This window comes from Chiloscyllium plagiosum, unplaced genomic scaffold, assembly GCF_037043375.1.
Source record: "Chiloscyllium plagiosum isolate Xiang-an unplaced genomic scaffold, Cpla_swu_hap1 HiC_scaffold_10, whole genome shotgun sequence".
Lineage (NCBI taxonomy): Eukaryota > Metazoa > Chordata > Chondrichthyes > Orectolobiformes > Hemiscylliidae > Chiloscyllium > Chiloscyllium plagiosum.
Window position 1 is genome coordinate 7,237,699 of NW_028270148.1, and position 24,926 is coordinate 7,262,624.

Here is a 24,926-nt window from a genome sequence, read left to right on the forward strand (position 1 = left end):
GAAATCGATGTGGAAAACCAGAATTAAGTGTTTTATTTTTTGTCAACGGAGTGGATGACCCGTCTTTTCCTGGACTTCCAGCATCAAAGATGACTGGATACAACTAATTGGATTTACTCCACATGGGGGTATCAAAGAACAGCTGAAGGCACTGGATACAGCAAAGACTATGGGCCCTGACAACATACTGAAGACGCGTACTGCAGAACCTGCTGCTCACCCAGGCAAGCTCTTCCAGCGCAGTTAGAACACTGGCTTCGACTTGACAATGTGAAAAATTTCCCGGGTATATCCTGATATGAACATAAACAAGACAAACCCGGCCCTGCCATTGATTATTTACATTGTGGTGGGAGGAGTCATTGACAGCGCTGTCGAGCAGCAACAGTTTAGCAACAATCTGCTCACCAAGATTGCATTTGGGTGCCACCAAGGCCACTCAGCTCCTGACCTCTGCCTTGGTTCAAACATGGGCAGAAGGGCTGAACTCCAGAGGGGAAGGGAGGTTGCTGCCTATCATTAATGGACATGTTCGTTGACGATTCCACAATATTTAGCACCGTTCACAATTCCTCAGATATTGAATAAGACCATGCTCACGTGAACTAAGACCTGGGTGATATCCACGTCTGGGATAAAAAGTGGCAAGCAACTTTGCACCGCACCAGTGTCAGGCAATGATCATTACAAGGAGAGAGTCTAACCATTGCACCTTCTGGTTTCATGGTATTCCCATCACTGAAGCTCCCAGCATCAACATTCTTGGGGTTACCATTGACCAGAAATCACATTGGACTCACTATATAAATATTGCAGCTACAAGGGTAGGTCAGAGGCTATGAATCTTGCAACAAGTAACTCACCTTCTGTCTGCCCAAGCCCTGAACATCAATTACAAGGCACAAGTCAGGAGTGTGATGGAATACTCCCCACTTGCCCTGGATGGATGCAGCTCCAACAACACTCAAGAAGCTTGACACCATCCAGGGCAAAGCAGCCCCTTGATTGGCACCAAATCCATAACCATCCACTCCCTCCACCACTGACACTCAGTAGAAGCAATGTCCACTTGGTGTAAGTTCTCCTCCAAGCCAATCCCCATCCTGCCTTGGAAATATATCATTGTTCCTTCAATGTCACTGGGTCAAAGTCCTGGAATTCCCTCTCTAAAGGCATTGTGGATTTACCTACAGCACGTGGACTGCAGCAGTTCAAGAAGGCAGCTTACCCCCACTTTCTCAAGGGCAATTAGAGATGGGCAATAAATGCTGAAGCTGTCAGTGACGTTCACGACCCATGAAAGAATGAAATTGAAGACTTTGTCATTGCGACCATTCTCTATTACTGCCCCAGTGGGAAACATTAGTCCCTAAAATACTAAAACAGTTTTTCCTGTTGAGTGAAATTCAGAATTTTGTTCCAGATTAGGGTCAGACTGTATTTTCAGCTTCCATCTTCCCAAAACTGAATTGGGGTTTCCCGGACTGAATACACATGGATCAGTAAAAAGAAGTCTCACTGTACCAGTCTGGGTTGGTGTTAACCCACTCTGCTATTGGCTCCTTCAGAAATTAATTCCTCTGTGTTAGTCTTTCGATATTTTGATTTGATTTATTATTGTCACGTGTATGGAGATACAGTGAAAAGGGTTGTTTTGCATGCTCTATAGGCAGATCATGCCATACGAAGTGTAGCAGGGTAACAGAACAGAGTGCAGAATACAGTGCTACAGCCACAGAGAAGGTGCACAGAGATCAACATTAACATTTGAGAGGTCTGTTCAAATGTCTGATAAGAGTGGGGAAGAAGCTGTTCTTGACAATAGACAATAGGGCGCAGGAGTAGGCCATTCTGCCCTTCGAGCCTGCACCACCATTCAATATGATCATGGCTGATCATCCTTAATCAGTATCCTGTTCCTGCCTTATCTCCATAACCCTTGATTCCACTATCCTTGAGAGCTCTATCCAACTCTTTCTTAAATGAATCCAGAGACTGGGCCTCCACTGCCCTCTGGGGCAGAGCATTCCACACAGCCACCACTCTCTGGGTGAAGAAGTTTCTCCTCATCTCTGTCCTAAATGGTCTACCCCGTATTTTTAAGCTGTGTCCTCTGGGTCGGCACTCACCCATCAGCGGAAACATGTTTCCTGCCTCCAGAGTGTCCAATCCTTTAATAATCTTATATGTCTCAATCGGATCCCCTCTTAGTCTTCTAAACTCAAGGGTATACAAGCCCAGTCGCTCCAGTCTTTCAGTGCAAGCTGTTCTTGAATCTGTTTGTACGTGTATTCAAACTTTTTTATGGTTCTGTTTGACAGAAGAGGGTGGAAGAGAGTTTTACTGGGATGGGAGGGGTCTTTGATGATGTTGGTCGCTTTGCTGAGGCAGTGGGAAATATAGATGGAGTCAGCGGAAGCAAGGCTGGTTTACGTGATGGACTGGGCTGTGATCTTGAAAATGTCATTCACCACTATCGCAGCTTGATGCACTTTGTGAAATTGGACTTGCAGTTTTCCTGCCAACATGCGGGTCATTACTATGATCCACTTTTCAGCTGGTTCTTCCTGTTCCTGGAAATTCAGGGAGATCTCTGAATGCAGACCATCCCAAGATATCTCTAATTGCTTGATAATTTGCTACATTTAAACCATTCACATTCTCCCTTTCTCCCTGTTCGTTGACAGTGTTGGAGAGGAAGATATCAACAAGACAGAGTCGGGAAGAGCTGATAAGGAGAGGAGTTCTCAAGGAGGTTGCTGAGCAGGGTGAGTCTTACAGAGTGGGGCTGAGGTCTCACTGTATTTCAGCTTCATGTGTTGGTGTTCCTGTTGTGACAGTAAATCTGGTAGAAATGTATTTGCAGCAAGAATCTCCATGGATAATATATCCTTTGAAAACTGAAGACTGTATGGTACAGTGTGTGTACATGACCTGTCTCTCAGATGAGATGTTAAACCAAGGCCATGCCTGCCATTGCAGGTGGGTTATAAAATGTCCCAGAGCCGTGTTTTGAAGAAGCATCCAATGTTTATCCTTCAGCTGGCATCACAAACGTGGATCCTCTGCTTCTCATCACATTGATGGGGGTGTGTGGGATCTTGCTGTGCACAAAGTTGTCTGTCATGCTAACCATGTTATAACGGTGACTGCCCTATTTCATGCTGAGCTCTGAAGAGCTTTCGGGTATCCAGAGGTTGGGGACGTTGCCATAATAATGCAAGCCATTTGTTTCTTTATTTCCTTCCTCCCATCATTCTTTTCTTCCTTTGTTTATGTTACATTTTTATGATGTTACTCAAGTACTTTTTATTTAATTTACTCAAGGGATTTAGGGACCACTGGCCAGATCAGCCTTTATTGCCTGTCCCTAGTTGCCCCTTGGGAAGGTGGGGGTGAGCTGCCTTCTTGAACCCCTGAAGTCCATGTGCTGTACATAGACCCACAATGACCTTGGGGGGGGGGGGGAGAGTCTCAATATTATGATATTTCACTATTGTACTAATTGAAACAGCAGATTATTCAGGTGCCAATCACTGTATAAACCTTCATGGTCCCTGGGAGAACTGGCTTAAAGGAATCTGACCATCTTCATGGCAGTTAGAACCCAAACCTGCCATTATCTGAACAGAGAGTGAGGTGCAGTGGGTTACCTCCGTCACCATCAGCACAATGTAACATGGCAACAGAGCACTGGATGGGTTTTAGGGATATGGAGAAAAGGCAGGAGATTGGCAATAGATCATAGTGCCTTCCTTCCATCCTATGGTCAGAGGTGGGGATGTTCGCCAATGTTTGCACAATGTCCAGCACCATTCACAACTCCTCAGATACTGAAGCAGTCAATGCCCAAATTCAACAATATCCAGGCTTGTAACATGCGTGCCACTCAAATGCCAGGCCATGACCATTTCCAATGAGAGACAAACTAACTATTACACTTTTGACATACAATCACTGAATCCCCCACATCCTGAGGATTACTATTGACCAGAAACTCAATTGGACTCAGCACATAAACAGTGTGGCTACAAGAGCAGGTCAGAGATTAGGAATACAGTGGCACGTAACTCCCCTCCAGACACCTGAAAGCCTGTCCACCATCTACAAGGTACAAGTCAGGATTGTGATGGAATACTCCCCATTTGCCTGGATAGATCCAGCTCTAACAACACTCAAGGAGCTTGATACCATCCAGGACAAAGCAGCCCACTTGATTGGCACTATATCCACAAAGATCCATTCCCTCCACCATCAATGCTCAGTAACAGCAGTGTGTACTATCTACAAGACGCACTGCAGAAACTCACAAAGATCCTCCAGTAGCACTTTCCAAACCCATGACCACTTCCATCTAGAAGGACAATAGCAGCAGACACATGGGAACACCAGCCCCTGCAAGTTCTCCTCCAAGTCACTCCCCATCCTGACTTGGAAATATATCACCGTTCCTTCACCATCACTGGGTCAAAATCCTGGAATTCCCTCCCTAAGGGCATTGTGGGTCAACCTACAGCACATAGACCACAGCAATTCAAGAAGGCAGCTCACTCCCACCTTCTCAAGGGGAACCAAGGACCGGCAATAAATGCTGGGCCCAGCCTGTGATGCCCACATCCCATGAGTGAATAAAAAATAGAACTGGACGAGATTATACAGCAGATTGATGGATCGAATGGCCTCTGTCTGCATCATAATGATTATGTTACCAACACTAGTCATCTGATTCCTTCTGTAGCATTTAACCACATTGATTGGTCTCTAGGGTTGTCTAGAAATAGATGCTTAGGGAACAGTCAGTGAAGTACTATTGTATATTCCTTCAGGGCCTCTCCCTCTCCCCAGTGACCACGTTTTCCGTGTTACTCGGAGTTCAGCCCCCTCCCTGTACTGCTTTGTGAGGAGCTTCAGCTCTGTGTAAACTCTGGTCACCGTTTCCTGCTTGTATTTCCTCCCTTTCATGGTTAAGATTGTCAGAAGCAGTGCCTTTTCTTGTCGACCTTTTGAAGAGAAATAAACTCCGCCAGCAAAGCTTTCCCCTCCTTGAGCGTGTGAACTTCGGTTTAAATGATTCTCATGAACCTGTCAGTAGAAAAGCTGGCTCTGGGAGAGGGACTGCAGGATGAGTGGAACGCATGTTGGAATTTCAGCAGTGAATGAGTTAAAGGGCTTTGCATAAATCAATTCCTTTAGATCCCCTTCCTTTTTCCTGAGAGCAATACAGCCGAGGGATTTCTGTTTTTGCTTTAGCAGGTACCCCAGTTGGTGTTAAATGAAATACTTGCATTTATATAGCGCCTCAAGACATCCCATAACCTTTCACAGCTATCACAGTGCTGCTGAAGCCAAGTCTCAGTGGTAATATCACAAATGTCAATTTGCACACACACCACTGAAAACAACAACGTGATGCTCTTTCGGTGATGGTAATTGGGTAAATGCATATTACATTGGATGATCCCAGGATGGAGGGATTGTCTTTTGAGTAAATGCTAAACAGGTTGGGTCTTTACTCACTGGTATTTAGAAGAATGAAAGATGATCTCATTGAAATATATCGGATTCTTAAGGGGCTTGACAGGGTCAATGCTGAGAGGATGTTTCCCTTCTGGGAGAGTCTAAGAACAGAGGGCATAGTCTCAGCATAAAGGGGCACCAATTTAAGAATGACACGAGGAGGAATTTCTTTTCTCTCAGAGAGTTGAGAGCCTTTGCAACTCCTTACCACAAGAGAGCTGTGGGGTTAGAGTCCCTTTGTACTTTTAAGGCTGAGATCCAGAGACTCTAGAACAGTCAGGGGATCAAGGGTTACAGGGAAAGGGCAGGAAATTGGACGTGAGGAATGTGGAATCAGCCCTGATCCTATTTAATGTGGCGCAGCTCAATGGGCCGAATTTCTATTTCTTGTGGTCTAACAATGACAACATATGTTAATATAGTACCTTTTATTTAGCAAAGCACTTTTGTCGGAGAATCATCAAACAGGATGTCACCAGATTACCTAAGGAGACATTGGGATAGGAGATTAAAAGCTAGATCAAAGATAAATTTTAACAGATGCCACAAAGGAAGAAAATGAGGGAGAGAGCCCTAGAGAGGGAATTTCAGAGATTGGTGCTCAATGCAGGTGGGTCTGCAACAGGCTGGAATCGGAGCCATGTAGAGATCTCAGAGGGTTGTAGGGCTGGGGAGTTGACTGTTGTAGGGGAGATGGGAGGTGTGAGGAGAGGCGATGGTCGGGTGATAATGTTATTGTACTGGTGATTCACACTAATGCTGTGTGGTCATGGGTTTGTAACATCACCTTGGTAGATGGTGAAATTAGAACACAAGACCAAAAATCTTGAATTAAAAAAACAACTAGACCATGGAACAACTGTTAATTGTTGTAAAAATTGGTTCACTAAGAGAAGGAATTCTGCCATCCATACCCAGTCTCTGTAACTCCAGACCCACAGCAGTATGGTTGACTCTCAACTGCCTTCCGAATTATCCAGATTATTACACTTACTAGAGGGACAGTCAGAGCTGGGCCCACATCCCATGAATTAATATAAAAGAGGCTGGCAGGATTAAGAATTTCATAATGGACACTCGTCCATCAATGTGGACCGTGGGTCTTTGAGTTATCGAGGCACAGGATCTGCAGAAAACCCTCAGAAGACATGGAAAAAGGATTACATTAATCTTTGGTCTGTGACCCTTCCTCAGTTTCTGAGTTAGTTCTGTGAAGCTTTTAGAAGGATGAGGGGGTAGGGGATTTGATCCAGGATACTGAGAGGTCTGGATAGAGTGGGTATGGAGAAACTGTTTTCACTAATAGGAGAGACTTGGACCCAAGGGTACAGCCTCAGGGTGAGGGAATGACCCTCAAGAACTGAAATGAGGAGGAATTTCTTCAGCCAGAGGGTGTGGAACTCATTGCCACAGAAAGCTGTGGGGGCCAAATTATTGAGTGTATTTAAGACAGAAATAGTTACGTTCTTATTGGTAAAAGGACCAAAGGTTATGGGGAGAAGGCAGGAGAATGTGGTTGAGAAACGTATCAGCCATGATTGAATGGCTGAATTGATGTGATGGGCTGAATGGCCCAATTCTGTTCCTATATCTTATGATTTTATGGTCTTACTGAAGGTGCTTCTATTAAAAGTGAGAGCCCCAATACTGAATTGTCATTTTTGAAAATTATGCACATATGATGTTTGTACCTTGCTTTGTGTCAGTCTTTTGCGAACACCTTACAGGAATGTTGAATAAAAAGAGGCCATTCAGCCCATCCAGCCTGATTCCATTCAAGTTGATCGTGACTGATCTGTAGCTTAACTCCAACTCCCCACTTTGCTTTCCCAGCTCTTGATGTTCCTATGCAGCAATAACCTATCCAGTCTCACTTTTAATCTTTGGTTTCCCAGTTGATCCTCAGACCCTTCTCCATGAATTTTCTCAGCCCCAGCCTCAGCAGTGTTTAGGGGAGAGGATTCCAGATTTCCACTCCACTTGGCGTGAGAGTGTTTCCAGATAATGTTCCAGAATGGCCCAGTGTAATGTGATGTCCCACCATGACTCTCCTCGTGGGCTTCATCCCAATCTTTACCAGAATTGTAGATTGTACAGTTGGGGATATATGTGGTCCAAACACAGTGAGACGAGGCAGAACATAGTGCTCATATCAGCCTCCACTCATTCAGTGCAGAGCAGGTAACAAACCCCTTCCGTTCTGGTGAAAATATTCTTCCACCTTAGTGTGGTGAGGCCTCTTCTGGAATACAGAGTCCAGTTCTGGTCCCCCAGTTATAGGAAAGGTATTATTAATCTGGAGAGGGTTCAAAAGAGTTTTACCTGGATGTTGCCAGGTACGGAAGGTTTGAGTTATAAAGAAAGGATGGAAAGACTTATAAAGAGAGGCTGGGACTTTTTTTTCACTGGAGCCTGGAGGTTGAGAGGCAACCTGAGAGAAATTTATAAAGTAATGAGAGGTATGGATAGAGTTAATGGTCATTGTCTTTTCCCTAGGAGGAGGGATTTCAAGACTATGGGACACATCTTTAAGGTGAGAGGAGAAATATTTAAAACAGAAATGAGGGGCAATGTTTTTATATAGAGGGCGGTTTACGTGTGGAATGAACTTCGTGAGGAAGTGGTCAGTATAGGCACAATGGGGCGGCATGGTGGACCAGTGGTTAGCACTGCTGCCTCTCAGTGCAGGGATCCAGGTTCGATTCCACCCTTGGGCGACTGTCTGTGTGGAGTTTGCACATTTTCCCTGTGTCTGCGTGCGTTTCCTCCAGGTGCTCTGGTTTCCTCCCACAATCCAAAGGTGTGCAAGTTAGGTGAATTGGCCATGCTAAATTGCCCATAGTATTCAGGGATGTGTAGGTTAGGTGCATTAGACAGGGGTAAATGTAGAGTAACAGGGGAGGGGAATGGGTTTTGGGTGGATTACTGTTTGGAGGGTTAGTGTGGATTTGTTGGGCCTAATGGCCTGTTTCCACACTGTAGGGGTTTTATGTTTAAAAATCATTTGGATGGACACATAGAAATGAAAGATTTGGAGGGATATGGTTCAGGAGCAGATCAGGTGGGACAAGTTTAGTTTGAGATTATGTTCGGCATGGACTGTTTGAACTGGAGGGTTTGTTTCTGTGCTATATGACTCTGACAAAGGGATATGTTCACCTGTGTCTGTAAATAGCAGCTGGATAATGATGGCAAAGGGAGGGCCAGACAGAGAGAGAGAGAGAGAGAGAGAGAGAAATCAAGTACTAGACGAAAAACTCGAGTTAATTAAGAAACTGAATCTTTCAGCACGGGAGGCTGCCACTTTGACCCATCGTCAAAGCCTGTGCTTTGAAACAAATACCCAATTAGTCAAATGTGCTGCAATTATTTTGACACAATGAATGGCCTGTCCAGAAGGGCAACAGAATCCGTTTCAATCATGACTTTCAAAGGAACTTAGACAAATACTTACAATTGAAACAAATTGCAAAGCAACAGAAAAGCAGCTGTGCAGCAGAGTGAATTGGCTTCCTTGGTTAGTCCTTTCAAAGAGCCAGCAGTAGTCAGAATGGGCTGAATGACTCACTCGTATTGGTTTCATTCTGAACACGAACGTTTGGTGATTATCTTGTGATAATGTGACTGGCCCATGATGATAACCGTGAATCTAAGATGTGGAAACTACCCCGTGTCTCCCCTTACACCGAGCTAGTGAAGCCACAAGCTGCCCCCAGTCTATGTCCACCTCCACATTACTGACTCTTCCAGTACTCTGGAAATGAATAGTTGTACGTGCTGGCCAATCCTCCTCATCAACTGTCTAAGGAACCCAACATTAAAGTCTGAAGTCACATGACACCAGGTATAGGCTTTCGGAGCACTGTTCCTTCGTCAGGTAGCTAGCTGTCCGAAAGCTTGTGATTTCAAATAAACCTGTTGGACTATAACTTCGTGCCTTGTGACTTCAGACTTTGTCCACCTCATTCCAACTCCAGCTCCTCCACATGATGTGAATCCAACTTTAGACAGAATGAGGCATGAAAGATTTAAAAATATCGAATGAGAATTTCAGGTTTTGCAGTTGAAAAGGATTTGGCAATTGAACCACCTTCATGTCTGAGTCATTTAAACAATGTTTTTTGACTCTGCATGAATTGGGGAACTGGGATTAAGATCAGGATTTTACTTTACAAATGAGGAAGTCAGCTGTGTGAGTGGGAACATGGACTTGGGCTGCAAGCAATCCTACTGACCACACATCCTCTTTTGGCACATTGTTAACAGAGAAGCTACGTTGAGGACAGCTCAGGAATAAACCTTTGGCCAAGGGTTCTATGCTGGTGTTTATGTGTTACACAAGCCTCATTCTACTCTTTCCCATCTCAACCTCTCCACTTATTTCCTTCCCCTTCGTGTGTTTAATTAGCTTCCCCTTCAAAGGGCTCTTAACCTCCACGTTCCACATTGCCAGCACTCTTTGGGGAATACAGGTTTTTCCTGAATTCCCTTACTGATATCTGATCCTTATGGCCCATCTCCTCCCATGTGGAAGCTTTAGCTGGAGTTTTGTGTTGGCAGCAGGGGTCTTAACCATTGACAAGAGAACCTGACCTTTTGACTTATTACCTTTTAAATGTCAGTACCTTGTTTACCCTGGGACTTAGGACCCTTGGGAGCGTTCCTGGAACATTGGGGCTACATTAGTGTAGGTGGAGGGAGAGATTAAAGTAACAGGTCTCCTGCGAATTCATCATCTTCTGGTGCCTGTGGATAGCTGACTTCCCTGGTGGTGGGATGAGGTAAATGACTGTATTATCCGACAGTTTCTTGGTAAAGCGCAGAAGAGCTAAAGGTGCCTCTGTACAATAACAACCAGACTGGATGTTTCAGCAAGTATGGGATTAGAAAAGGAAGGTGGTTGTTTCTGACTGGGATGGGCTGAATGAGCTTTCTCTGTGCTGTAGATGACTCTGTAGCAAACCCGTCCCCTTCAAGATCCCACATCGTACTGCCTTTCCTCACCTGAGTGCTTGTGACACCACCCAAGGGAGTGGAGTCAAATTCACTCTCTGACATTAACTCCATCAGAACCAGTGATGGTACTGAAGGACAGGGGAGCACCATCACCCTTGTGCGTTGTTCACCTTGACACAATGTGTAGCCAGTTCTGCCCCACATGATCCCTCTCCTGGGAATGCTCCCTGACCGTGGGAGTGCATTATGGAGTCATCCCACAATAGCTCCCCCTTCCTGCAAACCTCCCTTCTCCCAAACCCACCATGACAGGGCCTGGACCATTCAGTCTACTACCTTTGGCCCCCTGAGTCTAATATATAAAACCTTTTGACAATGAGTCCACCCTGGCCACGATTAAGCAGGCTGTTCACAATCATGCCATCCTAGCCTCCATTGCCAATGCCATGCCCTATGCACCACCTCTTTCCATCTTGATCACTAGTCCCCCCTTCCTCACCTTATATTGAGTTGATTCCCTTGTCTGTGTTGTCATTGTGTTCTGATTGGTCTAATACTCCGCTGTTTGATATCCCACCTTCCTTCCTCCATGACCTTCAATTAACTGAAGCTCTGCTCCCTTGATTGTAGGCCACACTGAAGTCCAATTGTCCAACAATGGCTCCCCATCCCTTAAAACCAGAGATTTCAAAATCCCCCTTTCAGTTTGCATTTGAATTTCCTCTTCCAAAGTTGACTGTCCCCTTAAACATGTGAAATTGTTTTTACACTTTCTCAAAAAAACGATTGGAGGAGGGTCATAGCAAAATGGGAATCTGATCAGCACCGGCTTATTTATCCCCATAGCAACCATAGTCTATCGTTTAGTTTAATGGACCTGTTTTCTCTCAGCAATGGGCTTACAGACAGCTATCTGTAGCCCGGAAATTGCTATTCTTCTCATGTAAAGACAAATTAATTACACCCTCAGAAGCTTGAAGTGAAACCATGAACAAACCCTCTATCATCTCCGGACCCCAGCAATTATTTCAGTCAAATTAACAGTCAATGAAAACCTGAAACAGGAAGAAAAGGAGAAAGGTTTCGATCATACCTTCCATGACCTCGATGTGAACCAAAGCACATTGCAATATTGATGTATGTTTGCAAAGTAACTGTTAGTCTGACATGGGAAATACGCAGAGCCTTTATTTGGCACAGCAAGTTCCCACAAGCAACGATGTGATCATGACCAGAAGTCCTGTTTAATTGCTTTTCATTGGTGGGGGGAGGAATGGTATGAGCAGAGCATACTGCCTCCGTTTCTCTCCCAGTCATGACCTTTTGCATCTTCACCTGAAACTCTAACCTCAATGAACATCCCATCTGACCCCCGCTGAGAGTGCAGCACCTGCTCAGCACAGCCGCCTCCCTGATGTGATCAAGGACAAGAGCAGCAGATATATGGGAACACTACCCCCCTTACCACTTCCCCTCCAAGCCACTCACCATCCAGACTTGCAAATGCATCCCCGTTCCTTCAGTGTCACTGGGTCAATGTCCTGGAATTCCTTCCCTAAGGGCATTGCAGTCTCTCTCCAGCACAGGAACTGCAGCGGTTCAAGAAGCCAGCTCACCCCCACCTTCTCTTGGCCACGATGTAGAGGTGCCAGTGTTGGACGGGGGTGGACAAGGTCAGAAGTCACACGACACCCAAGTTATACTCCAACAGTTTTATTTGAAGTCACAAGCTTTCACCTGACGAAGGAGCAGTGCTCTGAAAGTTTGTGATTTCAAATAAACGTCTGCAAATCAACTTCCCAGCTCAGTAAACATACCAAAATTACAACAACTGGCACCCGCGCTACACATCTTAATTATCAGAACTTGTATATATATAAAACACACACACACATACATGCACACGCGCACACACACTCATATGCACATACACTGACACACGCAGTATACACAGGCACATGTACATATAATAGATATGTACATGTACACACATAGATATGTACACACACGTGTGCACACACACACACACACACACAGACACACCCAGTGGTAGACAATGGATAGAGTTTGAGGATCTTGAACATTTTTTTTAATTCCCAAAGTGTGAAATGCTGAACACATTGATGGGTAAAGGTTGGAGACCTGGGACTCAGTGCTGATCCAATACAGAATTAGAGTGGGGGGGGTTAGTGGGGCGATGATGCCCCCCTCCCCCCCCCCCCCCCCCCCGCCCAACCCAGGCGGATTTCCATCCTAGGTGTCTCAGCTCAGTAGCTGATGCCTTGAACCCATTAATCCCCCCCCCCCTCCTTTTTTAAAATAAATCATCTGTTGCGATGATTTCATTTGTTTCTGGCCAGTTCAGGTTTGTGACATCATCACGATTATGAGGCTTTGTAGGATGAAATAATTCGTTACAACTCTTTGCTTAGCAACATGGAATGAGGAGTGTCATGGCATCATCATCTTCCCGGCCATGAATGACCTGACTTCATTGCCATTGTGACAAGGCACAGACATATCCCATTGTGAGATTCTGAGGCAGCTCCTTCGGATATAATGTGCCAGCTCAATCCCAGTTTAGCTCCTCCGTACCCGAGGGTGGCAGATGGAAGCTCCTGAGTGCTAATAAATATGCCAAACTTCTACGCATTGGGAAGAAAAAGAAGAATGGGAGCAGCGGCCAGGAAAAGCTATCCACCAACTGAGAGAGATAGGAGCAGGAACTTTCTTCTCAATGGTAACATACATCACACCTTTGGCAAGCTCAAGGGGGTATAATCAAATGCTGTCTTCACCTTAAATTCAAGGGGGAGAGAGTTGAGGCTATTTCCCAGCAGCTGAGCTAGCTCACTGGAGATGTAGAATAACATAGCCCAGTGGGCGAGCACCTCCTCAGCTTCCTTCCATTTTCTTCCCTTCCACACAGGGAACAAATTCCTTTCTGCTTCATTTTTTTTTAACTCTAGCCTTTCCATAAAGAGTGTAAATTGTTTTAACCAGTCATAGAGATGTACAGCATGGAAACAGACCCTTCGGTCCATGCTGACCAGATATCCCAACCCAATCTAGTCCCACCTGCCAGCACCCAGCCCATATCCCTCCAAACCCTGACCTATCGAGTCCCACATGCCCAACAATCTCTCAAAGACCCTGTTTATTGTGAATCTATATCAGATTGACTGGTGACTTGCTTCCATATGTAGGCCATCCTACTTCTAGCCCTCCCCAAGAGTAGAGAAACCTTCTGTCTGTCTACACAACCAAACCTTTTCATCACTTTAAATCTCAAATTTAAAGTGTTAATTGTCTGCTCTAATAGGAATATTTCAAGTTTCTAGTTAAAATTGTAGCTTCCCATCCCTGCTGAAATCACTGAAGTGAGTTCATGGCTTTAATTTTGAGTTGTCACTTGCGGCTCAGTGGGTAGCTATCTCACTCTCTGAGTCAGAGATTGCGGGTTTAAGATGCACTCCAGGCATTTGAAGAGCCCACAGCCTGTTTTGGGACATGCCTTTTTGAAAGTTTTGGCATAGGAAGAGTTCAGACATATTTGTCATGATGTGGAGGTGCTGGTGTTGGACTGGGGTGTACAAAGTCAGAAGTCATATGACACCAGGTTATAGTCCTACAAGTTTATTTGAAATCACAAGCTTTCGGAGTGCTGCTGTCTGACTTTAAACCAGAGATTCAGGTAATATTCTGGGGACCTGGGTTCAAATCCCACCACAGCAGCTAGTAGAATTTGAATTCAATAAAAATCTGGAATTAGGAGTCTAATGAAGACCAGGAAACCATTGTCTGTTGTTGGCAAACCCATTGGTTTCTCTTATAAAAACTGAAAGAACTGCAGATGCTGTCAATGGGAAACATAAACAGAAATTGCTGGAAAAGCTCAGCAGGTCTGGCAGCATCTGCGGAAATCAGAGTTAACGTATTGGGTCAAGTGACCCTTTCTTAGGATCGCTAATGTCCTTTTAGGAGGAAATCTGCTATCCTTATCTGGTCTGGCCCACAAGTGACTCCTGACCCACAGCAACATGGTTGGCTATTGACTGCCCTCTGGGCCATAAGGCCAGGCAATAAATGCTGGCCTAGCCAGGGATGCCTACATCCTGTGAATAAATAAAACAAAAGTTAAAAACAAAAACAGGAATTGCTGGAGAATCTCAGTGGATCAGCAGCCTCTGTGAAGAGAGAAAGCAGAGTTGATGTTTCGGGTCCAGTAACCCTTTAAAATCTCAAAGAAGAACAAAGAACAAAGAAAATATACAGCCCAGAAACAGGCCCTTAGGCTCTTCAAGCCTGAGCCGATCCAAATCTACTATCTAAACCTATTGCCCAATTCCTAAGCATTTGTAGCCCTCTGCTCCCCACCTACTCATGCATCTGTCCAGACACACCTTAACTGAATCTCCCGTGCCTGCCTCTACCACCTCTGCTGGCAATGCCTTCCAGGCATCTACCACCCTCTGCGTAAAGTACTTGTCGTGTGTATCCCCCATTAAACTTTTCACCTTTCACCTTGAAAGCGTGACCTCTCGTTACTGGATCCTTCACCCTGGGAAAAAGTTTATCGCTATCTACCCTGTCTATACCCTTCATGATTTTGAAAACCTCAGTAAGGTCCTCCTTCAATGTCCTTTTTTCTAATGAAAACAAACCTAACCTATTTTTATTTTTCCCTGCTGTTAATGGCACTCTGCTGCCATGCCTTTCCAAATATCTTCCATTTTCCAGGCTAGGGTACACAAAGAGAGAGAGAAAAAAAAGAGATCCTGCCCTGCTGTAATAGGAATATGTCAAGTTTCTAGTTAAAATTGTAGCTTCCCATCCCTGCTGAAATCACTGAAGTGAATTCATGGCTTTAATTTTGAGTTGCTACTCGCAGCTCAGCAGGTAGCTATCTCTCTCTCTCTCTCTCTCTCTCTCTCTCTGAGTCAGGAGATTGCGGGTTTAAGGCACACTCCAGGCATTTGAAGAAAACATTTGTGGCAGACACTCCCAGTGTAGAGGGAGCACGTCTCTACGGGGAATGCTGTCTTTCTGCTGAGATGTTAAACAGAAGTCACTTCTGCCTTTGCAGATGGATGCAAGTAAAATGTACCATTGAAAACAGAGCAGGAGCCACCTTCCTTGTAGCCTGACCACTGTTTGTGTCCCAGGCAACAGCTCTGGAGCAATTGCTGTCTGTCGTATCTTACTCAGGTCAGAGTGACACTAACAGTGTGCGTTCAACTCCAGCACTGGCTGAAGTTATCATGAAGAACTCTCCCCTCTCCTGAGATGGGTGACCCTCAGGTTAAACCACCACCATCTCCAATGAGAGAGCAGTGCCATAGTCTTCTGGCACTTTTATGTGCTTGGGGTAAAGCTAGCCATCACATCATGACTGTGCTTCAGAGGAGCTTTGCTCTGCTCGATGTTCATAGAATCCCTACAGTGAGGGAGCAGGCCACTCAGCCCATCGAGTCCGCACTAACCCTCTGAATAGCATTCCACTCAGTCCCACCCCATCTCACTATTTCCCCTGGCAAATCCCTGGATTCTGTGGGCAATTTAACACAGCCAATCCACCTAACCTGCACATCTTTGGACTATTTGAGGAAACCCATGCAGACATGAAGAGAGTATGCAAGTTCCACACAAACAGTCCCCAAGGTGGGAATTGAACCCACCTCTCTCCCCCTCTTCTCCTTCTCCCCTACACCCTCTCTCCCTTCCTGTCTCCCCCCACACATTGGATGATGCAGTGTGGAGGGATTGTCTTTTGAGTAAATGCTAAGCACATTGGATCTTTTCTCACTGGATTTTACAAACTATGAGAATGCTGAGAGGATGTTTCCACTCATGGGAGATTCTAGGACCAGAGGATACAGTCTCAGAATAAAGGGGCACCACTTAAAGACTGAAATGAGGAGCAATTCCTTCTCCCGGAGAGTTGAGAATCTCTGGAACTCCTTGCCCCAGAGAGCTGTGGGGGCACAGTCCTTGTGTATATTTAAACTTGAGATCAACAGATTCTTGATCAGTCAGGGAATCAACAGTTACAGGGCAAGGGCAGGAAACCGGACGTGAGGAATCTCTGATCTTGCATGGAGACCTGCCCTTCTCAGTACCTGCTGGAAGTCAGGAGCAGTGTAAGCAGCCTATGTCAGGAAAATGGGACCATCCCTGGGCCAGCCACACGTGCCAGGGGAACAGGGCAGTTTTCCACTTGCCAGTACAAAGAGTTCCCGGCACCGAGAGGCAGTGCTCATCACTAGCTGGAACAACAAGTTTTGAATTCTGAGTTGAAAGGGTAGATTCTCATCTTTGCCTTGAAATCTTTCTAACTTCATCCTTCCCTTTTCTTTGTAACCCATTCCGTCCCTCTGAGATCTCTGCACTCCTTCAATTTGGACGTTTGCCCAGCCCTCTGAAACCTGAGCCTTTGGCCTTGAGGGATCACCCTCAGTAAAATCTTCTCCCCCCTCCCTTCAAACACAACTCTTTGACTTAAATTTTAGTCACGGGCCTTGCAAATCAGTGTCGTTTGGTGAAGATTTTTGGGATATTTCTCTGATGTTGAAGGTGCTAAGTAAAGGCAAGTTGTTGATTATCGGCCAAGTCTAACGCTGCTGTTCAGCTCTGGCACATCACAAGGCTGTGTAACCTTCTTCAAACTCTCTTCTTTCCGATAGATGGAAATACCGAGACAACATACAGGAATGGACATACGGTACCCATCACACTTGAACCAACAGCAGAAAGCACGACAGACTCTACCCCTCCACCACAAGACCCCTCAGGTAATTCCTTATTCAACTGATGCGATGGTAAACTACTCAGGTGCAACAAAACTGAACCTAGACATGCTTTTGCGTAGTGACTGTATCTCACCGCCTGCGTGAGCTCATCCTAGACCCATCCACAGTTAATTTCTTCACTTCAGAGAGAATTACACTGAAAGGCTGGGATCCTGAGGATTGAGATGAGGAGGATTTACTTCACTCGGGGCTGGTGAATCTTTGGAAGCCTTTAGCCCAGAGAGATTTACAGGGATGCTGCCAGAGTTGGAGGGTTTGGATTATAGGGAGTGGCTGAATAGGCTGGGACTGTTTTCCCTGGAGCATTGGAGGCTGAGGGTTGACCTTGTTGAGGTTTATAAAATCAGGAGGGGCATGGATAGGGTAAATAGACAAGATATTTTTCCTGGGGTTGGAGAGTCCAGAACTAGATGGCACAGGTTTACGGTGAGAGGGTGGTGTGTGTATGGAATGAGCTGCCAGAGGAAGTGGTGAAGGCTGGTACAATTACAACATTTAAAAGGCATCTGGATGGGTATATGAATAGGAAGGGTTTGGAGGGATATAGGTCAAATGCTGGCAAATGGAACTAGATTAATTTAGGATATGTGGTCGGCATGGACGAATTGGACCGAAGAGTCTATTTTTGTGCTGTGTATCTCTGCGACTGTATGGAGGCTCAGTCATAGAGCAGGTTCAAGACTGAGATCAATAGATTTCTAGATATTAAGGGTATGTAGGGACGCAGAGACGGGGCAGGAAAAACAATGAGAAAGAAGTTCTACCATGATCTCATTGACTGAGGGGCTAATTCGCATGCTGTTATACCAGGAAGAGTTGAGCAGGGTATTCAGTGTTGCTGATTTAATAGATTAGACAAGGACAAACTGGTTGTAATGGCAGGAAGATCAGCAACAAAGGAGCACCATTTTAAGACAATTAGCAAAAGGACCAGTGAGGCAAAGATAATTGGAATTCCTTTTACGCAATAGGTTTGAAACTGTGAATAACTGGTGAAAGCACATGTACATGATTGGAACATTAACCTGAGACTTGGAAGGTGGCTGAGTGCTAATGACTCTGGATGAATAATCCTGAGATTCTAATGCTCTGGGGCTGAGTCCACAACAACAAATAGCTGCAAATTAAATTCAATTAAAATAATCAAGAATTGAAAGATAACCCCCTCTTAGTGGTCACCAGGCTGACTGACTGTCAGTAAATGTTGTTAAAGATATGTCTGGCTCATTGAAGTCATTCGGGGAAGGTAGTCTGCCACATTTACCCAGTCTAGCCTCTACGTAACTCCAGACACACAGCAATATGCCTAGCAAGCCATTCAATTCAAAGGCAATTAGGGACAAACAACAAATACTGGCCTGCCATTGATACCCACAACACATGAAAGAATAAACCGAAAAACTTGAAAGAGTATTTGTAGGGTCGTGGAGTGAAAGCGGGGTGGGGGAGAGTGGGGTTACGGTGGAGAGCTCACTGGACTAATTGACCTCCTCTTGTACCACATTGTTCTGCAAATCAGCGAGAGTTTTGGAGTCAGATGGTATGTCAGGTCAGGGCTGTAGAAGGTCAGAAGTCACATGACACCAGGTTATAGTCCAACAAGATTATTTGAAATCACAAGCTTTCGGAACGCTGCTCCTTTTGCCTTCACCCGACGAAAGGGTAGCGCTCCGAAACCTTGTGATTTCAAATAAACCTGTTGGACTATAACCTAATGTCGTGTGAGTTCTGACCTTGTACAGCCCAGTCCAACACTGGCACCTCCACATCAGTGCAATAGCAGGACATTTGTGAATGATATTGTGCAGATCATGTTACTGGGTGAGTACTTCAATCCCTAGAATACAAATCCAGAAAGGATGAATTGAAATTGCACAATCCAGATTGGAAAAAATAAATCTGCTGATGTCAGACTGATATCAGTGGATGTGACAATGGAACAATTGGAAGTTATAAACTCTCCCACCTCCTTCAGGGAAGGAAGGCTGCTATCCCATGGTGTGATCTCAGCTTACACCAATTCGACTCACTTTTCTACTTTCCGAAGTAGCCTTTGTCCAGCAGACAATAAGATACTAAAGTTTCAACCTTGCCAGCATTCCACTCAGGAGGATGAGCAAGTTATCATTCTGCTCAAGCTTGGTCTCTTGTTGACCATCGAGAGATGCCCAAGGAAGGTCTCTCTGTCTGTCGTTAGGTATTCCCCCTAATGCTGGATGTGGTAATCCATGGATAACTCACCTCTCTACCTTGTGCCTTCTGCGGAGTCTTTTACAATTCATCTATGGGATCTCAGCAGCACTGACTAAGCCACCATTTATTGCCTGTTGCTCAGGGTCTGGAGTCACATGTAGATCTGACCAGGTAAGGACGGCAAATTTCCTTCCCTAAAGAAGATTAGTGAACCAGATGGGTTTCTACACCAATTCAGCGTCAGAAGTTACACAACACCAGATTGTAGTCCCAACAGGTCTATTTGAAATCACAAGCTTTCTGAGCGCTGCTCCTTCATCCGGTGAAGGAGCAATGAACCAAAAGCTTGTGATTTCAAATAAACCTGCTGGACTATAACCTGGCGTTATCTGACTTCTGACTTTGTTCATGCCAGTCGAACTCGGTCCCTGCACATCCTCTCTACACCAATTAACACTAGGCCGTTAGGCCTGTTCCATCTTCCAGATTTTATTGAATTCAAATTTCACCATCTGCCGTGCAGGGTAGGATTTGAACCCATATCCACGGAGCTTTATCTTGAGGTCTGGATTACCATTGGAGGTTCATGGGAGGAAGATTACCACCCCAGTGACATTGCCATAGTGCCATCACCTCGTCATCTATTGCTGTCAGACTGAAGCCTCTTCAACAGTGGTGGCAGTCATGGTTGGAGGGAGGGTCACTGTGGGGAGAAGGGAAACAGTCTCTCAATGCCTATTGAACAAAACTGGATAGAGTGCTCACCTCCCTCAGTCTCTGAGATGAGGCATGACAAGGCATAGTTCAACATGAGGCTGAGCGTAAATTATACAAGGCCATAAGGTGCTTGATATTATATCCTCATGGATGTAACTCTTTATATTTAAACATAATCACCATATCCATGTGCCTTGCCTGTGGAATCTGTGGGCATATATTGGTGTTTGATCAGTTGCTTCATATGTGGACCATGGATGAGAAGATTTCTGGAGCGCAAGACAGAAGCTGTCTAGAACAGCTGGCTGTGTTCCATAGAGGATCCACATTCGTGATTCTTGTATACATTCCATTGACCTTCATAGAGTCACACAGCATGGAAATAGAGCCTTCAGACCAACCAGTCCACGCTGACCGTAATCCCAAACTAAACTACTCCCACCTGACTGCACCTGATCCATATCCCTCTAAACCTTTCCTATTCATGAAATTATCCAAATATCTTTTTATATGTTGTAACTGTGCCTGCATTCACCACTTCCTCTGGAAGTTTATTCTACACATGAACCACTCTCTGTGTAAAAAGTTGCCCCATGTGTCCTTTTTAAATATTTCTCCTCTCACCTTAAAAATATGCCCCTTTGTTTTGAACTCCCGCACCCTAGGGAAAACACCTTTGCTGTTCACCTTATCTATGGTCCACATGATGTTATAACCCTCTATAATGTCACTGTCAACCTCTTACACTCCAGTGAAAGAAGACCCAAGATTAGAGTGGTGCTGGAAAAGCACAGCAGGTCAGGCAGCATCTGAGGAGCAGGAAAATCAATGTTTCAGGCAAAAGCCCTGATGAAGCTCAGATGCTGCCTGACCTGCTGTGTTTTTCCAGCACTATAATCTTGACTCTAATCTCCAACAACTGCAGTACCACTTTTGTCTTGAAAAAAGACCCAACCTATTTATAAATAATAACTTGCTAAGCTACATTCTGTGTAACTCCTAGACTCTGAGGTGATGAGAAATGGCTGTGCTTGGATGCCACGCAGATCCCACCAGTGATTAAAAGAAGAGGCACATATTGTTCGATGTGACTTTGTTTCTGTATTTAAGGAGCTACTGCCACCCGTTGTCTTGTGACTCGTTTTATGATTAGTCAGCAAAATATCATCACTCACACTCCGAGTTACTGGCAATCCTTGTTGTCAAATCGTGATTATCAGGTTGGATCTGGAATGATCCAAGAAACAGCCTACACGTGAAATTAGAACATTCCAGATTTGTTCCCTGGTGGTTGAACTATGATCAACTCTTCTCAGTCGACAACCACTTTATTTTTAGTTTGTGTGAGATGAATGATTCAGCTTCAGAATTCGATTGCCAAGCTTTCCAAAACTATCACAGCCGGCACAAAACTCACCTCTTCACGTACTTGGTGCCAACTGATACTTGAAAGCTGAGGATAGGATCCTCTGTGGCATCAGGTCCACATTCAACCGAGCGTGGCATCAGGGAGCCCTCGTCAAACTGGAATCAATGGGTTTCGGGGGCGAACTTTCTGCTGGTTGGAGTCATACTTGGCACACAGGAAGATGGTCACGATTGTTGGAGGTCAGTCATTTCAGCTCCAGGACACCTCTGTAGGAGTTCCTCAGGGTAGTGTCCTAGGCCCAACCATCTTCAGCTGCTTCATCAATGACTTTCCCTCCATCATAAGTTCTGAAGTGGGGATGTTTGCCGATGATTGTGCAATGTTCAGCCCCATTCACACTTCCTCAGCAAGTAGGAAGACAGGCGGGCCTCAGTGTGGCCTTAATGATGGTGGCCCTTTGCTTGTCTACCCATCACCGCCACAATTTGTAGGCTGCTGTGGACACGTGAGGTGGGCTGCCCGTCATAAGTATGCACCTAATGCAAAGTTAGGTCTCATCCTGACACTGCCCTGATTTGAACAGAAAACAGGAGAGGATTTCCCCTAATATATAGCCTGGCAGCTTCAAACCTGTGGGCTTGGAGGATTACGGGGAGATGTTGAGGTGTCTCTGAGTCCATGGGAGCTTTTCCCTAACTTCACATTTTCCTCACATCCTCACCAGGCTCCTTTCACCTCCAGAGTTTAGATCAGAGTGGTGCTGGAATAGCACAGCAGGTCAGGCAGCATTGGAGGAGCAGGAAAATCAACGTTTCGGGCAAAAGCCCTTCATCAGGAACACCTCTCACCTCCATCCCTGCATTCCCACCACAACAACCACTGGGATCTCACACATTCCTAACTATGTGCTGTCCTTTATTGGTCAGAGTATTGAGTACAGGAGTTGGGAGGTCATGTTGCAGCTGTACAGGACATTTGTTAGGCTACTTTTGGAATATTCTGTGCAATTCTGGTCTCCCTCCTATTGGAAGGATGTTGTGAAACTTGAAAGGGTTCAGAAAATATTTACAGGGATATTGCCAGGGTAGGAGGATTTGAGCCACAGGGAGAGGCTGAACAGGCTGGGGCTGTTTACTCTGGAGCATCGGAAGCTGAGGGGTGACCTTATAAAATCTTGAGGGATGTGAATAGGGTGAATAGACAAGGCCGTTTCCCTGGGTGGTGGAATCCAGGACTAGAGGGCATAGGTTGAGGGTGAGAGGGGCAGAATATAAAAGGGATCTAAGGGGTGACTTTTTCACACAGAGGATGGTGGAGGCTGGTACAGTTACAACATTGAAAAGGCATCTGAATGTGTATATGAATAGGAAGGGTTTAGAGGGATATGGACCAAGTGCTGGCAAATGGGGCTAGATTAACGTAGGATATCTGGTCGGCATGGACAAGTTGGACCAAAGGGTCTCTTTCCGTTCTGTCCATCTCTATCTAGGACTCTACCTTGGTCCATCATACAAAGCCACTATCTTGGCTTTTTATCATGGAGTAACGTTTGGCCAGAGCTTCCGCCTGGCCCTGCCAGTGCAGAAACCAACAGCTCCATGAGGCTGTACGGTGTGCTGCAACTGGGGACACACACACACATACACACACACACACTCTCACTCACGCAGTGACGTTACATCCTGGGGGTTACCATTGACCAGAATGTAAACTGGATCAGCCATATCAGTTCTGTGGCTACAGTAACAGATTGGGGTCTGGGAATTATATTGTAGGTATCCCATCTCTTAACTCCTTGAAGCCTGTCCACCATCTACAAGGCACAAGTCAGGAGTGTGATGGAATACACCCCACTTGTCTGGATGGGTGCGACTCCAACAACACTCAAGAATTTTGACACCATCCAGGTCGAAGCTGACTGTTCACCCAATACACCACCTTCAACCTTTACTTCCTTGACCACTGACACACAGTGGCAGCATTGTGTACCATCTACAAGGTGCAATACAGCATCCTGGCTAAGGCTCTTTCAATAGTGCCTTCCAAACCCACGACCACTTCCACCTATAAGGACAAGGGCAGCAGATGCCTGGGAATACCGTCAATTGCCAGTTCCCCTCCAAGCCACTGTCCATTCTGATTTGGAAATGTATCGCTGTTCCTTCAATATCATTGAGTGAGAATCCTGGAACCGTCTCTGTAACAGCCTGCTTTAGGTTGGAACTACAAGACCAGAGTCCAGAGCTCACTCCATGGTTCCTAAGTAAATAAAATGAATAAAATATCTTTATGTCCTGAATATTGACTGAAAATAAGACAGTCCATGGTGCCTCATAGGGATGTCCATGTGAAAAATGGAAAAACTAAATCTGTATTTCAGCATCAGGAGGGACAGTGGACTAGTGGGATTAAAGTGCATCTGAATAAATTAATGCATTTATTGAGATGGGGGACTGAACTGTGTTGGTCTGATGGCTTTTCTGATCCTGGACAGTTATTTCCTGCATTTGTGAAAGGCTTAGTGCTAAGAATGGTCATGAGGAGCAAGGTTTCTTTTCTCCAGCACCTTCACTGTAGCCCTGACTGTATTATAATAGGCAACAGTCAGAGGGTGGTATTGGATTATTGCAACTTCTGTCTTTCAAGGGAAATGATTACAACCTTCACTATGAGCAACTGCACTTTGGATGTAACTAGTGCCTCCTCCAGGGCACACAGGTTATAGCTTTGCTCTTTCTTGCCTTGTTTTTTTCTCTGCTTCAACTGCTCTCTTATCCTGTAGAAACACCAGAAGTCCAACTTTCTCAGGAAGCCCAGCCATCACCATTGCCAGCGCCCCAGCTCACTGAGTCCACACTCATCCCCGCTGCTGCTACTGCTGAAGAAGCCGATGGTGTTAAATCAAGCCCCCAGCCTGTGTTAAAGTACCCTCCAGTGCCCCCAAAGCCAATCTTCTGGAGCCAGAATATGGACCGTAAGTTGCATGCTGATGTTGCTAACCATTTGTTGCTTTATGCTGAGTATCCTGGACAATTGTGTCAATTTTCAAAGGAGAGAATGAGAGAGAGGGAAACTGCCTAGTCTAACTTGTAAACATTAAGTTAATAGAGTGTAGCCATTTGTTGTTCCTCTTTATTATGTGCAGGTCTACTATAATCACTGAGAAAATTGGATCCTCACTCAAAGCATCTGCAGCATGAGATTTCTATGAGTTAGAGGACAGCTGAAAATTCTTTCCTTAAGCTCTTCTGTCCTGGTAGATAACGACCTCTAAGAAGCCCATTTCGGAGATCTTTCTCCGCAATTCTCAAACATAACCAGAAACTGCCTCCTGTTATAAATTATCCAATTGATATATTGGGGGA

At 45.2% G+C, this 24,926-nt stretch overlaps 1 protein-coding gene across 2 annotated transcripts in view; it reads left to right on the forward strand.

Annotated features, from left to right (window-relative positions):
* Positions 1-24,926, forward strand: part of phactr2 (phosphatase and actin regulator 2) — a 144,320-nt gene that overhangs the window by 72,125 nt on the left and 47,269 nt on the right. For both annotated transcript variants that reach the window (XM_087991056.1, XM_043695294.2), the window contains exons 3-5: positions 2,688-2,768; positions 17,157-17,264; positions 24,344-24,535. In XM_087991056.1, the coding sequence (XP_087847182.1) occupies positions 2,688-2,768; positions 17,157-17,264; positions 24,344-24,535 (381 nt within the window). The remainder of the gene's footprint in view (positions 1-2,687; positions 2,769-17,156; positions 17,265-24,343; positions 24,536-24,926) is intronic.